This window comes from Aphelocoma coerulescens, chromosome 3 (genome assembly GCF_041296385.1).
Source record: "Aphelocoma coerulescens isolate FSJ_1873_10779 chromosome 3, UR_Acoe_1.0, whole genome shotgun sequence".
In the NCBI taxonomy this organism is placed as follows: domain Eukaryota; kingdom Metazoa; phylum Chordata; class Aves; order Passeriformes; family Corvidae; genus Aphelocoma; species Aphelocoma coerulescens.
The window spans coordinates 96,058,723-96,077,514 of record NC_091016.1 but is presented as its reverse complement, the minus strand read 5'-3'; the positions used below and the strand labels follow the sequence as shown (position 1 = coordinate 96,077,514).

The 18,792-nt window shown below is 39.7% G+C and overlaps 1 protein-coding gene across 6 annotated transcripts in view; it reads left to right on the top strand.

Moving 5' to 3' along the window:
• The window catches only part of ADGRB3 (adhesion G protein-coupled receptor B3), a 450,213-nt gene extending 443,010 nt beyond the window's left edge, over positions 1 to 7,203 (top strand). For 4 of the 6 annotated variants that reach the window (XM_069011351.1, XM_069011352.1, XM_069011356.1 and 1 more), the window contains 2 exons: positions 4,394 to 4,498; positions 6,438 to 7,203. In XM_069011351.1, coding sequence (XP_068867452.1) covers positions 4,394 to 4,498; positions 6,438 to 6,626 — 294 coding nt within the window. In that variant the 3' untranslated portion in view covers positions 6,627 to 7,203. The remainder of the gene's footprint in view (positions 1 to 4,393; positions 4,499 to 6,437) is intronic. The other 2 variants (XM_069011355.1, XM_069011354.1) reach the window with 1 other exon arrangement.
• Positions 7,204 to 18,792: the final 11,589 nt, after the last annotated feature.

Here is an 18,792-nt window from a genome sequence, read left to right as displayed (position 1 = left end):
TTTTGGATCCTTGCTGCCACAGGCTGTGCTAACCCCAGCTAAGTGCCCTCCAACTGCTGTCATTTTTTCTCTAGAGCTGGACAGGTAGCTTTTTTATTGAGTCTCAGCACTAACAGTTAGCTGTCAGATCAAATAAAATTCATTCTGATTATGTTGAACAGAAATACAGATGCTGTAGAAATTCCCAGGAGGGCTTTATAATAGGTGTATGCTGGCAATTACAAAACATACAAGAGAGCTAAACAGTACTATTGGCATGCATTTTAGGATTCAAGATCACAATTACCTTTAAATTCTATGAGAGAGTCTGACTTTTGGATTTCCCCGCTAACCCCACTCTCTCATTTCTATAAGCCATTCATTGGATCTACTCTGTTAACAACGTTTATGACCAATAATTCAGAGAAGTGCCTTATTACCCTGATCCCCAGGATTCAAGTCATCTCTAGCTCTGAGGGAGAGCAGGGATACACAGGACAAGTGTGAATACCAGACTGTCTTCTTTCCTTTCCACAGATCAGTAGACTTTTACCAACAAAAATGCTAAATTGACCACTGATTGCTGGAGCTGCATTCTTTCAGAATTTCATCTGCCATAGCTATTTATTATAATACCATTATAACTCACAAAAGTTTAAAATCATTTTCTTACTAACCTGAAGACATCTCTTGAAAGCAAAGGTAAAAAAAATTATGCCTGCAGGGAAAAATTCTTTCCTGTTCCCAAGTTTGGCAACTGATCATACCTATTACATCTTGAAAACACAGCATGTTTCCATTAGAGGACTGAGAAGGCATTCCCCATCTGTTCTTTTAACTTAGCTGCTTTGTACAGTATTTGAGAGAGAACATTTTTAACTGTGACAATGTAGAAAATCTCCAAGGCAAATTAAATGACCTTGTAGTGATGATGATGATGTTGATGATGATGATGATGATGATGATGATGATGATGATGATGATGATGATGATGATGTTGTTATTTATAAGATTGACTACAAATCATAGAATCACAAAATAGCCATAGGTTGAAAGGGGCCTTAGAGATCATCAAGAGCCAAGCCCCAGCCACTGGCAGGAACACCTTCCACTGGACCAGGTTGAGCCTCATCCAACCTGGGCTTTAACACTTCCAGGAATGGGGCATCCACAACTTCTCTGGTCTGTTCCAGTGTCTCATCACCCTCATCACAGAAGTTTTTTTTCTATATCTAATCTAAACCTACCTTGTTTCAGCTTAAAGACATCACCACTTGTCCTATCACTTTATGTTATTGTAAAAAGCCCTTCTCCAGCTTTCTTGTAGGCCCCCTTAGGTACTGTAAGGCTGCTGTAAGATCACCCTGAAGCCTTTTCATCTCCAGGCTGAACAGCCCCAACTCTCTCAGTCTGAATTCATAGGAGAGGTCCTCTAGCCTGCTGATCACCTTTGTCACCTTCCACTACACTCACTCCAACAGGTCTATATCAATCTTATGTTGGGAACCCCAAAGCTGAATACAGTACTCCAGGTGGGGTGTCATGAAATATTCATGAGTGTATTTGTCTTGAATTAGAGTTCAGCTAAAGCCCTATCATAAATAAAAAAGGGAACTGGACACAGAGTTATGTTTGAAGTTCTCCCCATCTTGATGACAGCCATCCACACTCTGAATCCTTTTCTGTGAGTAGGTGATCATCAGAGTAAGGTGTAGTCTCTTCAAAACACACTCCCTATCTGACTTAAGAGTGGGGGTAGAAATGGGGAAGAGGTGTTGATTCAGCTTGACCCCCTTTAGGGTATGGGGCACCGGAGTTATGGAACCTGCAGGAGACACCACAAGAAGATGTGTGTCTGGAGCCTGGTGGGTGACTGGTGCTTCTGGCAGGGATGCCACATCAATGGGCAACTGCGCGGCTGCACCTAAAGAAAGAAGGGCAGCACAAGTTCAGTTTCCATCCTTTTCAGATCCTGATGTTACCACAGTCATTCTAGTATTACTTGTCAAGATCTCCAGCTTTGTATTGTTAAAAGTTATTAATTTATAATATTAATAATGGGGTGTTTTCCACATTGCCCATTTAATAGAGAAAACAGAATAACACCCTACAATACTTTGTAAGTGTTTTTTTCGTAAAAGAGAAAGTTACCCAACAGAGCATATTTTCTAGAAAGAAGATAAGATGGTGCTTTCTACCCAGGAATTTAAAAGAAGTCTAGAACTTGAGAGTTAAAGTTGGAAATTTAAGTTACTGCACCTTCAGTTCAGATTGTTCTTTATAAGCAATAGGGAGGGGGTGGGTGTCAGTGGGTAGGAATTATGGAATGGAAGCTAGGAAAACACAAAGTAACCGAAAGATCCATAGGTACATGTTCATACCACTCATGCTGCTATTAAGAATAAAATGTAAAGACTTTTTTTTCTGGCTGACTTCCCAGTGCAAGTGTTTTATTTCTCCTCCCACCTGCTTCTCCTCAGGAATAATGTAATGAACTGAGTAAGACATTTGCATTATTCATATTTGCTATTTAATCACATCTTGGGTACACGATTAAGGAAAATATATCAGAAAGTAGCATTCTCTATATTCCCAGCCTTCTACTAAAAAGTTTCCAAATGGAGATACTTGTTTCACAGCCTCATGCTATTTCCTGCTCTTTAGAGCTAGTGTTTTAACCCACCAAAAATGTTTTATTCCCATGATCATGTCTCCTTATTTCAGACAATAATAATCTTTGAAGTAGAACCTTTCTTTTTTATATTTATATATATGAAAATTGCCATATACTCCTGTCTACCATCGCAGTAATATCTTAAAAGAATCCCTAGGAAGACACTTAAGTGAAACTCCCCTCACAAATTTAGATCAGCTATGGCTAGTTAAATTACCTTTTGTGAGGAGTTTATTACCAAATACTGCAAAAGGTTTTCCCTTATTCACCCCACAACTCAAGTTAATAGATCTTTAATTGCTGATGTCCCATCTCTCTCTGGTGAAACATGTTGCCAAACTCCTTTTCTCAGAAGTGAACAAGTTCTCAAGATACTGTGTGGCTGTATTAAGACTAATATGGTTATTACAGCATGGCAGTAGAAATGCCTGGCCAAAAGAGCAGCCACGTTTCATGAAATCTCTAAAGACATAATGCAAACAAAAGATAAAGATGGCATTGATAAAGGAATATTGAGAGTCAGGTATTGCCAGTCTGTTTTAAAAGGTATTAACCTAGGCTTGGCAGGAGTATTACTTGATTGAAAGGGTCACAGTCAGGCACCACACACATAAATTTGCAGGGTTTCACTCACAACTCCAGGGAAAATCAGGCTTGACAATTGGTAGACTTGCACAAAGACCTATGTCCTGCACCTCTTCTATCAGCATTCCTGGCTGCTGCCCTGGCTGTAATTCAAGTTCAAGCAGTTACAAAAGCTTAAGAAAAAGCCAAGCCCATCCACTGTTGGACTGAGGTGAAGCATCTTCAGACCCTCCCACCCCCAGACCATCCAGACCACAGAACTAAGAGACTGGTCAAAGAGTAAGCAGCCTTCAGCTTTGCTCCAGAGGCTGCTCTGAATCCATAACTGAGCATTAATTCCTTTTAAAACAGCTCTGATGGGCATAGTTTACAATCTAGGCTTGAAAACAGGCTTCACTCTCCAAGTAGCTGCCCAGACAGATAAATAGCTGAGGCCATGAGAATTTTGGGGGCTCTTTGGGGTCTCCCCCTCTTCCACAGGAGTGCCATATAATTAGTTTCTGTGGAAGAGTGCCCTCAGCATGGGCTAGAAGGAGGGTGGTTTCCAATTTATTTGTACATGAAATAAGAAAGCAAGTAAAATTGAAAAAATGTGCTTCTTTTCCTAATATGAATGCAATTCAATATGAATGCATTTAATGATTTGAATGACAAGAAGATGTCTAATTAAAAAGACATAGCATTTGGGGATTTTCCATTTTGAGCCAAGATTTCCGAGTTCAGCCTTCTCATAAAAATTATTCCAACAGGGACCATTACAAAGTGCTGTTGCTTTCCTGTAGAAATTAAAATATAATCATCCATGCTGAAAAGAGAAATTCTAGAAAATTTTCTTGATGTGCAAGAGAAATACTCTTCTGAGAAATTGCCATTACTTTCAGGATACTTCCAAGCTAGCATAAAAACAGTGGTCCCTAATTTCAGCAACTCAATAAATGTAGAGTTAAAACAGTCTCTTGTACACAGGAGGATCATTAAACGCAGCAGAGAGAAGGGCCAGAGCAATTCACTTCCATTGGTCAAATCTATAGGGAAAAGATGGCCCTGCCAAATTCAATTTACTTTATTATGTTGGAAAAACGAATGCTTCTCTTAAAAAAAAAAAAAAAACCCAGACGCAATTATAAATATAAGCAAGTATATTCCGTTTTGCAGAAGGTCATGCATACAAGAAAGAGGCATATGGAATTGTTTCAAGAGTTAAATCAGAAATTTCAGACTCTGGACAGATTTCGGGATGTACCAAAATCAGGCAGTATGGTAAGTGTCCTTCTATTATATTTAAAATATGGTGGATCCTAAACAACAAGGAAACAAGAGCCCTTTGACTTCAGTACATTTCCCAAGAAGACCTCACCTTTAGGTACCTCAGAAATGAGAACAAAAGCTATTTTCAGTAATCCAACCTATGATGAGACTCATTACATTCCACAATTAGACCATAACTAACTCACTAACATCATTGTAGATGACAAGTAATTGAACTGTAGGGAACACATTTCAAATCTGTATGTGCCTACTGTGTCTAAGGGGCTTTATATAGAGAAAGCAGCTCACTGATATAATTTGACCAATAGGGCTTTTCCTCTAGCTAGGCAAGGGATAATAAATTAGATACTTACAAACAAGTCCAGATAGATTTACCTATATATGCAATGGTTCAGAAAGCACATGAAATCTCTGTAATGCCATGTCTTTTCCATAATAGGTTTATAAATATTTACCATGGGAAAAGCAAAAATTAAATCATCCTGAGTTGAGGCTGCTATCATCATGATTCAAATTTATCCACACACACTCATATGCACATGCATAACACCCTGACTACATCTGATAATGAGAGCAAGGAAATAGTTGATTCTGCATAATTAAAACAGCTAATTTAGTCTGACATATTTTTATTGGTAATATTTTGATTATAAATAATTTTATATAATTTTATAATGTGAAAATTGTATATTAAATGGAACTGAGCTAGAATCATTGTATTGTATAACTTTTTCAGAAGAGCTGCTCTCAGACATGAAGAAGAGGTATTAAGCAGATGTGAGGCCAATGGATTTACATCATTTACATCATCTTAATCCAGCAGAAATTTAGCCCTGATTCTTTGATGAACCTTTATCTGTGATATGTGTTATTTTGTATCAAGTTCTCACTCACTCCCCCTTTTGAGATCAGCTGACATGTAAAGTTTTCATTTGTCTCCCTACTTGAGATTTGCTATTCACATAAAGCTTGAATTAACTCAAAATCTCAAAGGGAATCTCAGTGGAAGAGTTGTGTTTACTCTGTTTCACGTCGGTGCTGTGCTTTTGAAAGCTCTGCTAATAAAAGCTGCCTAGAGGAATGGTCTGTTTGTGGGACAGTCAGAGAGTGATCCAGGTACCTAAATATAGGCATCTCAGGCTATTTTAGGCAGAGGTCTTGGTTTACAGCACAGTATAGGCAGTGACGATACAGGACTCAAAGGAGATCTGCACCTCTCATGAAAGATAGTTGGAGATCAACCAGAAAGTCTAAAAGCCTCTTAGATGGTGCAGAAATACTGGATTTTAGCAACTAAATCCCACCCATCATGCCACAGCAGAAATCTCTAATTAAATTTGTCCATAAAGTCTTTACCTTACAAAACCTAGCATTAAAAAAAAACCCAAACATTCAGTAGAAAATAACCACCTTTCAGTCTGTTAATCCTAATATACATGAGCTCATCAGCCTGTAAGGCAAGGTGGCTCTCACAGCATTTTCAAGGTTTCTGTCGTTCTGCCGTGCACCTGCTGCAATTCAAAATCCAGCTGGCAGTCTCTATTTTAAATCACTCCATATTTCAGGCAACAAACTCTTCTCAGTTACCTTCCTTTCTCTTCTCCCTCTTTTCTACACTCTTCTCCCACTTTTCTCCCACGGTTAGAAAGATGTCTATTGGTACTGGATCTCTCACCCCATTCCTCACATATATTGGTTCTTGTGAAAGAAAGGGCTTCGCTGGCAGCTCAGGTGAGGAGCCTGCCAAAGTGTTGATTGCTCACAAAGAAAGAGTCTCAGCAGTGCCGAGCACCCGCCAGCCTGGCTCCCTGCAAAGCCATTTCCCCTCTCCAGCTTCTGTGTCTTATGAGAGCACGTCAGCAATCAGCCTTATAAATGGAAACTGCTTTATTTCATCTTTGATTTTAATTCTTCTTTCTTTGGTCTTCAGGAGAACTCAGGACCGAGCAAGGCTCCATGGGACAGTTTCAAAACCACAGGTGACTACCAACACTATACAACGATAAATGTATTAGACACAGAGGCAAAAGATGCTTTAGAACTCAGACCAGCAGAATGGGAGAAGTGTCTGAACTTGCCTTTAGATGTGCAAGAAGGTGACTTTCAAACAGAAGTTTAACAAAAACAAACTGAACAAAACAGAAACAAAGTAAAAAAAATTCATTGCACTGACAGTAAAAAGACTTCGGGAATCCTGACAATCCTGACACTCCTGTCTGAACATTGCAGCTCCTTTATGTCAGGCTCTTCCTGTGCCAAATGTCAGTGGTTTTTTCGTACAGTATATTCCCACTAGTGTGGCTAGTGGAGAACCAGGTGTACAATTCTTACCATCGTGTGTTGTAAGTACCCGTGGAATGGATTTGTAAGGTAATCTTTATAGATAAACCTCAAGCAACGATTCATGTTGTAACAGCTTCATTTGGTTTAGTTTTCAAAAAACTTCACCATGAAGCACAATGTATATATTTATGCAGTTTTTAAAGTTTATAACAGTCTGTTTGGCCATTACTACACTTTTTACTTTATAATATAAAAGCAAAGTTTTTGTCATTAAATGAATGTCTGTTGAGCTACATTCTTCATTGCTTTAAATGCAATAAAGTAATAATCTCACTTTTATATGAATAATATATTTCACATCTTTATTATTGCAGTTTTCTCTGGAAAGCTCAGAATAGCTTTCTCTGCTGCAGCTGTGTATAAAATATTTAAAATGTTGTATGGTGTAAATAAACCTTTGTCTACATATCAGTTTCCTAGTGCGTTTTATTCCATATTGTTTCTCTTAAATTTGAATATTTATAAAATTTTCTTTAAAAGCACAAATATTGAATATGTATTTGCAGTTTTAATAGCATGTTGTATGTTGCTTCTGTAAGAAGTTTCTAAATCATATTAGTAGGCTTGTAGCCATTCTGCGTTTTCTTAGGTATTCTTTTCTGACAGTGTACCATATAAATTGGACTTGTCAGAATTATATTACAATTGTTCTGTTTTATAAGAATTTTTATCTTGTTGTAGAAAGACAAATAATAGAAAATAAGTTAAGTTTCAATGCCCAGCACCCAAAGAAAACACTTAGAATCATTACGTCTTGTGCATGGTCTTGTTGCTGTTTAACAAAAAATAATCTCAAGACTAAAAAAATCCTGAGTATTTTAGATTAAAAAAAAAAAAAAAAAAAAAACAATGAACCAAATCCCAAAAAAATTAGTCAGTTTCATTATAAATCAAGAGCAGAGTATGATTTGTACTGAAAATACAGTTAAACAATTATGAAAAGGAAGATTAAATCTCCTTTTCCATGCACAGAATCAAAACCAGATCTTCAAGACTCTCATCTACAGCATAGCTGTAGGGGACATAGATGAAGGATATCTCAAATCTTCAGAAGTCATAGTTCTAGAAAAAAAGTTTCAAAAACTATTTTGGTTCCTGCTTTACAAAACTGAATATGGTGCAGCCTACTAGCTGGAGAAATCTTAGAGAGGAAGAAAACATGACCACCAATCTGCCTAGGAAGGAAAAAGACAAGAATAGAGGCTTGCCAGTGCAAACTTAACCCAGAGCATTGGAAGAGGAAGATCAGCATCCATCTGTTAAAAGAAAAGTAGTTAGGATCAACCTTAGGACCAATCTTCAGGAAAGTGTTTCAGTTTGACAATCTTTTCTCCAGGCCATAAGGAATTTAAGTCACAAGACGGAGCCTGACTTTGCCTGCTTTGAGTGAGCACCTCATGCTGAGTGCAGACTTCTCTAATCTAATGCCTCAGGGTTTAAATCTTTAAACAAGTGAAAAATAATGAGTCACCAGCCTGGTACCAAGTCCAATAACTGACTTAGGTGCCTAGAGGTTAGATGGTGAAGTCCTATCACTCTCAGTAAGTTTGCAGACAATGCTAAATTGTGCAGGAATGTCGATCTGCTGGAGGGCACCGAAGGCTCTGCAGAGGGATCTGGACAGGCTGGATCAATGGGCTGAGGCCAACTGTGTGAAGTTCAACAAGGCCAAGTGCTGCATCCTGCACTTGAATCACAGCAATGCCCTGCAGTGGTACAGGCTGGGGTCAGAGTGGCTGGAAAACTGCCCAGCAGAAAGGGACTTGGGGGTGCTGGTTGACAGCAGCTGAACATGAGCCAGTGTGTGCCCAGGTGGCCCAGAAGGCCAATGGCACCTGGCCTGTATCAGCAATAGTGTGGCCAGCAGGATCAGGGCAGTGATTATCCCCCTGTACTAGTGAGGCTGCCCCTCGAGTCCTGTGTCCGGTTCTGGGCCTCTCAATTTAGGAATGATGTTGAGGTGCTGGATCATGTCCAGAGAAGGGCATCGAGGCTGGAAAAGGGTCTGGAACACAAGTCCTATGAGGAGCATCTGAGGGAGCTGGGAGTGTTTAGCCTGGAGAAAAGGAGGCTCAGGGGAGACCTTATCCCTCTCTACAATGGCCTGAAAGGACATTGCAGCCAGGTGGGGGTCAGGCAACCAGCAACAAGATGAGGAAGTGGCCGCCCTTGCGTCAGGGGAGGTTTAGATTGGACATAAGAATTTCTTCACAGAAAAGGTGATTAAACATTGGACTGAGCTGCCCATGGAAGTAGTGGAAGTGTTCAAGGAACAACTGGATGTGGCACTCAGTGCTGTGGTTTGATTGGGAAGGTGGTGTTCAGTCAAAGGTTGGACTTGATGATCTTGGAGGTCTTTTCCACCATTAATGTATCTATGATTCTATCATTCTATACTATGATACATCAATCAAACAAAACTGGCCCCTTTTCAAGAGGCTGGTGCAGAAGGAGGCAGATGGCATGGCTGGCTATGCAGCCTACTAACTTTTCAGATCAGATAGTGCACCAAAACCTCTCACTACATACAACAGAAACTGCACATTTTTTAAGGATTTCATTCCATATGGTAAGGAGTCTCAGAGCGTTTACCTAATTTCTAATTTTTGAGCCCAAATCAGGAAGCTTAGACCCTTGAATCCAGATATAAGCCTTAAGCATCCTCCTTGACTGATCTAAACATAACACAAACCTTGAACACCTTGGTATTTCAATAACTGTAATGCAGAAATTATTTTTATAAGCTTTACGTCACCTAACTCCTGTTCAGTGGCGGTCTAGTTACAACTGTAGAAAGCTTAGGGTAGGCTGCAAACTTACCCAGGAAACATGATAAATCAGTTTACACTCAATACGCTGCTGACCCAGTTGTGCTGTTATGAATAACCCAGTGGATTCAGGTTTAGCATTAGCCTGGGTGTTTATGTATCACACGGCAGTCACAGATGTGCTTTCAGTGTCTGAGCAGCAACATTCAGTGCCTCTTTATTTAGTGTTTGTGCTGCTCTGAGCAGAAAATGCTAGGCATTTTTATTTTCTTACCTATTTCATATTTAGAAATTAGAAGCAGGCTGAAATCCAGTATATTTGCCTACTGGTTTGACTACTTTCTATTAAAACAGAGTTTTCCATAAGCAAGATGCCACTCATTCTTGCAGTTTCTGCTCAATGCCTCTGAAATGATGAATGTCAGACTGAGCCCAGCAGGAGAGTACAAACTTTTATGCACTGGCTTAAATGTTGATGAAGCACTGAGTAGATGTTTGGCATTATATTATATGCAAATAAAAATTAAATCAGGACTCCCTAAATTATACTAGACAGATATGACAGGGGGCCCTGCATCTGCCTGCCAGCTAGTGCCACTCTGCATGGCCTGACAACATCAGCTGGGCTCCAGCTGCAGCTACAGAAAGGTTCAGGTTTTGAGGGTGGTTCAGGTGTTTGAGGGCTCAGCCAGTGTTGCTGTCACCAGCACTAGAGGAGACAGAGGCAGCTGAGCTCAGCCCAGAGTATACCCAGAAGTTTACACACTCAAAATACACATTCCCTAGATGTATATAGAACATTCCCTAGATGTATATAGAAAAGGCAAAAATCTTTTTTATTAAAGGCTTCATTTTCTCAACAGTTTAAATACATACTAGCAGTTGCATAAAACCATGTATAGTTCCTCTGTCTTCTTCTTACATGCAGATTTTTTTTTCTGGCAAATTAATGCTAAACAAAATATGGGCTGGACTTTTCAGTGTAGGGGAGCAGTGCACACAGGAAATCTAGACAAGCAGCCAGAGATCACTCAGGCAGTAGTTCAAGATGTCTGTGATTTCAGATCTAAGACTGTGTAAAGGGGTTTGGTGTTGCTAGCAAAATTATTTGCTATATGGACCTTTGCCAAAGTGATGTTATTTAACCCAGAAACTTGGAGGTAAACTATGAATTATTTACTATTAAACTTCAGCTCATGCTCAAATATCTCTTGGAAATAGGAAGGGAGGAGAGTGTGAGTGATGCTACAAGGGATGAGAGGTAGGATAGCAGTGCTGCCATTCTGATGCACCTTTGGAGTACCACAGGTTTGATGTTGACATATATGTAATGCTAATGACTCTTCATGATAAAGATTTAGGACAAAAGACACAATGAGCTAGAGGTCTTTTCCCTTTAATTGACTACTGGGTCTGAATTTCTTCTCAGTCAATGAATCAGTGCTCTTGGAAGTGTTGTCCTGACACTCCTCCTTTGAGATCATCATTTGTTTCCATGATTATAAGACATATATCATCTAATATTGTTTTACACAGGATTAAACTGGGATAATCTCTTTTAAAAACAAAAAAAAAAAAACCACAAACAATGAAACAAAAACCATCCAAGCCCCAAGCTGCATCAGGAGAAATTCTCTCTAATGTTTTGGCTTGTCTCTGTTTCCCATAGTTGCTAGGCAGTGCTGTACTTAGAGAGCAGATTTAACAAAAGGTCTCCTTCCTGCTTGGAAGCAGGCATCCATCAGAGCATCACGAGTATGCTTTCCATTGGGTTATACAAGGGGATACAGAAATCTCTGTTGGCAATCAGCAGATAGCAGATTCAGTTCCTCAGGCATTGGCTCGAGGCTGTGCTGCATCTCTGGATAAGCCACCAGAAGCAGTTTGTAAGACCAAACTTTATTTCCCTCTCTCAAAAAAGTATCATAGGGCTCACTTGTGCAATCAAAGCCCTTCCCATGTGCTGAGGGAAGAATCCAGAGAGGTACCCAGCTGAATATGTGCTTGGGGAGCTGTGATTCACTTCTAGCCAGGTCTCAAACAGTGCAATGCTGTAATCTTTTCTACTTACTTTTTTGGAAACATCTGTCTCTGCAAGGAAAGCAAAAGTGGCCTCACTAAGAAAAATTGTATTACTGGTAAGATAGGCGTGACTACCAACCCTAGCACTCCCACCGAAGCGTTCTGTCCACTAATTACAATTGTAAGATAAAGTAAGAGCCATTTATCTGATTTTGACAAAATTGCCTCTTGAGCTGCATAGGACCATCCTGTGGCACTAAGTTACTCAAATTAACTATGCTACAGTACTGATCCTCTTGTTTGTTCTTCACTAGTGTAATTTTATACCTCATTACTTCTTGTGAGGAACAGTTAATAACTTAAATCAATTCACCTTCCTCCCTCGACTATACAGGTTACTGCTATCAGCCCCAGAGTTACCTCTTTTTTCAGGATTACAAACCCATGTTCAGTTAGTTTCCATGTAGAAGTCCTTCCCTGATTTCTGCTATTCCTGTGCCCTTTACAGCTTTTTCAAGTCTGCTAAGTTCTTAAATGAGTTCAGTAAATCCATAACTCATTAGATTATTCTGTTTGTTTCATGTAGATAAAGGAAAAACTCGATGAGGAAGCTTCTAAAATTCCTTTTTATTCAGTAGGAGAAAAAGAAAACTCAGAAGTAAGCTTTGACTTTTTAATCTAACCATTTAATGGAAAAGGCATGACCATCTCTTTGAGCAAGAAATGGGCACCAGCAGCTTCTCTTAAGTAATTCTCTTGGAGAGTACATTGAAACATTTTTTTTTCCTGCTTCTCCTTCTCCCTGGTGATGTGAATGCCAACTTTCTTTCTTAAGTTGCACTGTTGCACCAAGACTGACAGGGAGCTCTCTACAGCCTACTGACTAAGTTTTACACTCTGAAAGTGTGTAAAACTTACATGAATCCTTTCAGATGGAGTAGTAGCTGTTTCCTACACCCTGGAAGTGTGATGAATTCTGAGCTTTTATTTAAATGTTTGTAAACCTCTTTCCTCTAGCTGTGTGACCAGAGTGATGCCTGTCATTTCCTGACTCTCTTCTTGAAAACCTAGAATGGGAATCTAAGACAGAAAAGGGCTTTGGGATCTGCTGCTCATGTCTGCTCATCCCTGAGACTAGGAGTTAAGCTCCTCAGTAGAGGTGGGATTTAAGAAATGGCTCTAGTCACAGTGTTTTCTTGTTGATTATCCTGGGCAGCTATTGGGAAGCCCAGCTGGAGATGTCTACTTTGTATGCACTGTGTCAGCAGATAATGTGCCTTGTTCAACACGTGGAGGCAAGCATAGGAAACAGGCACCTAAACCTTTCATAACGCAATGCTGACTATCAAAAAATCCAAGTCCTTTTGTGGATCAAATCCTTAAGAATTGAAATACTTTTAAAAATCTGGTTCTCAGAATCCAGTTTTAAGAACAGCAAAAAACTAGTGTTTATTCCCATTATCAGTTCAATGATTTATTGGATTATATCCCTAAATTATGGATTCAGGAAATTGCAAAAGGTGATGTCTGAAGGACCTCATCGTATAAAAAAAGAAACTGGAATTGATTAGTTTGTATGTTCAATTTCTTATTTGGTGTGTCCTTGGACCCAACCACTTTATTTCCTGCTCTTCTCAAGAACTATGTATTAAGAAAAGATTTTCAGAGCTCTTTTTAGTAATTAGGTTCCTAAATCAAGCAAGAATTATCTATGGTTTGTAAAGACAGATAGGTAGAATCCTTTCCATCTAATTTAGAATTCTAACCAAAATATTGTCCTGTCAATATTTCAAGCATAGAATTCTGCGGGGCAATCTAACTCTGCCTGTCATAGCTGTCCAGGTTATTTTTGCAACCTAAAGAAAAAGGGAAGCACCTCTGAAGCCCAGATAGACCCAGCTCTAAGTCTAAACAGATTGATTGCACAAAGAATTTTAAACCCTCATGAGGGCAATAAAATTATTCTAAATTAAGCACCAGATTTAGTAGGATTTAGACCTCAACTTGTGAGCTGAAGTCTAAACTCCCATTATAATCACTGAAGAACAGGTCAATACAGTCAATGGCATTTGAAAGCCAATTCAACTTTACTAGAAGAAAGATGCAGTTAATATGAGATGGCTCACGTTTTGTGAAACACGTACATGGAGACTGCACACTGACTTCACACCACGTCTAAAATTATACTAGTCATTTCTGTTTTAACATGGGACTCCTGCTCCAGGGGAAGATTTTCTGAGATGCTCCAGGATATCCTGCCTCCATCTTTCACTCCAGAGAGGCATGAGATTATGGGTTCCGAGTCAGTTTTGCCAACTTCTTGAGAATGTCAGAGCTACTCACACTATCACACCGTGCCACTATTTAATCAGAATCTGCCTTGCCTGCCCCTCTTTCGAACATTTATGTCAGTTCAAGGAGAGGATTCACTTTCCTTATAATTTTATTGCTACACCTCTAAATCCTGTATGTGCATTATCCAGATTCTCATCCTCCTGAGAGGTAAAGGACCACAACCCAGGACAACTTAAGCTGCCAAGTATCAGTAGACTGTGAAAAAAGCACATTCTGGGAGATTAAATATGGGTCAGACAGGCATGACAGAGTTATAGAGCCAGGAAAATTGCAGTGTTATGCTTTGAGCTGATGTTAGATTTCAGCCACAAATGGTCTGATAGAACATGAATGCTTGCCTGGCACTGCAGTCTTGATTTTTCACTCCATGAGAATTTCCCAGCTATTGGGTAACAGTCAAGCTACTTTTTTTTTTTTTTGATTCTAGCCCTCCAGTGCTCTCATTTCTGTTACATGAAGGCCAGACTTGAGAAGATGACAAGTGTGTTTAACAGGGATACTGTGCGATGCCTTCCTGAAACTTAGAAGGTGGGTTCAAACCTTTCTCAGATGAGTAGCATGGAGAAGCTTTCCAGCTTTCTCTTGCTGTCTTCTACCAGCAGATAATTATGTAAAGAAGGAAAGACAATCTGCCCCTCAGAGCACATAAAGCCAGTCGTAGTTAGTGGGTAGACTCAGGCCATGCCATCTGAGAAGAAATTACACATTATAGTTGCCACAAAAACATGAGGTTGGTTTCTCAATGGCTCCCTTAACAAACGAATTTAAAACCAACCAGTTCTCAAGGGAGATTACACAGAAGTAGAAAGGATAATCTCTTGCATCATAAAAAAACCTCCAATTATCATTCCATGAGAAAGGAGGGAATATTGTTTTGTATTACAGTCCAACCCTAATCTGTGCCACAAATGGTGGCTTTCAGGTTCTATATGGAAAACTGTGCAAAAAAAATTTTCATTCTCTCTCAACTAAGAAAATAAGATAATATTATAAACTTTTAGAACACCAATGCTTAATTCTTGGTCTGAAATAGCTATATATAATTTCATCACACATAATTTCAAAAAAATGTTCAAAATCATCTGTCTCAGCACCATGTTATAACATGATGGCTATCTTTTGGGGACTGTGCTGGTTTTGGCTGGGGTAGAGTTAATTTTCTTCACAGTGGCTGGCATGAGATTGTGTTTTGGATTTGTGCTGAACACAGGGTTGATAATATAGAGATGTTTTTGTTACTGCTGAGCAGAGCTTACACAGAGCCAAGGCCTTCTCTGCTTTTTGTATGGCCACACTAGTGAGGAAGTTGGGGCTCCATGAGAGGTTGGGAGGGGACAAAGCCAGGACTGGTGACCCAAACTGACCAAAGGGATATTCCAGACCATGTGCTCCCTACTGAGCACATCATGCTCAGTATATAAAGTGGGTGGAAGAAGGAGTAAGGGGGGAAGTTTGGAGTGATGCTGTTTGTCTTCTCAAGTCACTGTTACCTATGATGGGGCCCTGCTCTCCTGGAGAGGGCTGAACACCTGCCTGCCCATGGGAAGCACTGAATTAGTTCCTTGTTTTACTTTACTTGTGTGCATGGCTTTTGCTTTTCCTGTTAAATTGTCTTAATCTCAAGCCATGATTTTTGTAGCTCTTACCCTTCCAATTCTCTCCGTGATCCTACTGGTGGGGGAGTGAGTGAGTAGCTGTGCAGTGCTTGGCAGCTGGCTAGTGTTAAACCACAACAGGGACAATTATCCAGGCAATTAAAAGGTATTATAACATTTCCATATATTCAAAGTGTAAGGAAACTAACTTTGACCTAAAAATTTTATTTTTTGAGAAAGGTCATTACAAAGACGTGTATTGAATTAGAAGAAGATTTTAAGTAGTTTTTTTCTTTACTTTACAATGGTCACTTAACACCCCATGTTCCTCTAAAACTGTGATGGCAGTAAAGAAATTGATTAATTTTGGTAATGGAAAGCAAGATCATTCTTTTCCCAGCAATCAATGCTTGCATAACAAGAGGTCCCCTATTTTAATACAGAAACCTCTTAGAGGATGGCAGCCTTCAAAGTATTCATTAGAACTTCTTAAGAACTCAATGCAAAAAGTCTCCAAAAGATAGAAAGAAAACATCCTTTATTCCTCTTGTTTGTAATGGGTTCCCAAGACAGGGTCCAGTTTTTGCACCAAAATAGGAGGCTGAAACCTCTGTTAGACACCCTCTTCTTCCATTTTCAGTCCACCTAAAATCACAAAGCACTGGAGAGCTTCGGAAACTTCAATGATCTGAAGACACCACAGAGTTCACTACAGCTATGGAAATCAATAGCACATTTTGTATGGGTTTTTAGCTGGTAAGTACTTGACTACAAAACCCAGAGTTCTCAGGTCATTTTTCATGGTTTTACCATTTTGAAATTTTGCTTTCAAAACAATTTCTTCCAATCTTGGCCAGCTCTGTGGCATTGTATCAGCAAGCAAAGACTTAAGTAGACAACTTTGTGGAGAGGGGTAGTTTTCTAATGCTAGTGCTTAAAGAATTTTTTTTCTCAAGATATGTTGTCTGATTTTGAATAATTTGGAATAAAAGGCATCAACAAAAGGCTTCTTACTGAAAAAAAAAATAAACAAAAAAAGCCCAGGATACTGGTGTACATCTCTCTGCACAGTGCTTTTGGCCCATCCCTCCTACCTCTCTGCATGGCAGTCCTGCTTGGACATACCAACTGGTTGCCTCAGTTTGATGTCATCTGCCAGCCTGGTAAGAATGCATTACCTTGCACCTTTGACAGAGGTTAAATTGGACAGGTCTCAAAAGAGACCCCTGCAGTGCTACATTTATAATCTGTCTCTAAATCCACAAACTCTCTGAGTTTACTTTTTTTACCTCCCTGGTTTTCCATCCACCTACTGCCATCCTCTTGGCATCTTAAGTTGGGTAAAGTTATAGAATCATAGAATGTCCTGGTCTGGAAGGGCCCATAAGATCATCTAGTTCTAACACCCCTGCTTTGAGAAGTGTCACCTTCCACTGTACCAGGTTGCTCAAATCTAATCACTACCAAAAATAAGACCAAAATTATCAACTCCTACAACTGTCACATCTTCAAACCATTTCACTTCTCCAAGGATGGATCTCCTGAGATAATATTTGCAATTTAACAGGCTGCAGCTTACACACTGCTTGAAGACCTCTTCCACTGCACAGGTAGAAATACTGAGCAAGCGAGATTATTTGAGGAAACCTGTCTGATTGCAAATATGTATTTCAGGTAACTAAATAGTTGCTGCCATACCAGCTGCTGTATCAGGAAATGCTTGTCAGCTTGTGTCCACATTCAACTTTATCACATAGACCAAAGATAACAGGACGTATTTATCTCTCTTTAATCACTGTGCTGTGACTTAGATATTGATTCTAGTCTTTTTTAGGGTAAATATTGATACAGTTATAACTTTTATCAAATTTCCAGATTGCCTTTCCACCCAAGATAGATGACTGGGTTTAACAGTCATTACACTGTTGATTAAGAGAGATATATTTTTTATATTTTTGAAAGTGAATAATTAATGGATTCTCCATTCTTCCAAAACATCTCTTTCAAAGAAATGCTAACCACTTATTAAAAGATAGTGATAAAAAAACTGTATGAATAATACTTCAGGATGGTAATATATTCATTTTCAAATATGAGTGATGAATATTTTTGAATCTTATTTTTACACAGTAACTGTGTTATACCATATTGTTATTAGCTCTTAGATTATTGTGGGAAATGCCAAGGCTGGGCAGGGAAAGTTTTGCTCAAGGTCCCCAGACCCTGTTCCAGGATGGAGCAGGTGTGCACTTCAGGTGATGCTCTGTCCACCATTCCCATCAAACCTCTGTAGGTCTTAAGCATAGGAACATGCTGGTTGCTCAACCTTCCTTTCCCTTGTCTGACAGCAGAGGACAGCACACAGTATGTTTCTGTATCCCAGCAGGTTGCCAGGCCCAAGCAGTGAAGGAAAGCCAAGGCAGTAGCGGTGTAATACAGGAGGGATGGCCCAGCAGTAACAAACCTCTCAGTCACCAGGAGGTTGCTTGTTCGTTTTTTCCAGAAACCAATTCTTTCTCCCAGCTCCTGAGAAGCTGTACATTGCCACCCTCCCATACTGAAACTCCACTAGGAATACAGCCAGATGTGTGCCCAGGAGGAACTTGTCAACATGTCCTTCACTGCCTGTGCTGCAGTTCTTTCACCACCAGCTCTAAATTCCTGCCCTTTGTTTGGAGACAGGCCTTACTCCATCTCCTTCTTCTGCTGGCCCATGTAGAAATGAGGCAATTAGCAACACTGTAACTCCCTTTGATGAGAGAAAAGAAGAGAAAAAATCCCAGCACCAGCATATCCTGCCATTGTACACTCTCATTCTTCTGACCCTGAGGGGAGATGACCAGATACCCTTGCTGCACTCCAGCACGAAGACCCTGTTAGTACTAGTCCTTATTCTAAAGCATGAGAGAAGTGAAGGCTCTAATTCTCCATCCTTCTCTCAGGCCTAAAACTGCTGAGGGGTGCACATTACCCTCTGCCTGCACCATTTGGGATGTGCAGCACACATCTGGTATGTGCAGAAGCAAATTGATGATTCTACCTCTGCCACTGACCTTTCTGCCATACCTTCTTGACAGCAGTACTGATTGTGTAGATGGAAGAAGGATGGGAAAACAAAGTGGACTGTCTCAGCCATTTAATGGAAAAAAGGGAGTCAAATATCCCATCCTTCTTTTTGAAGAATTAAGAATGATGGAATCAC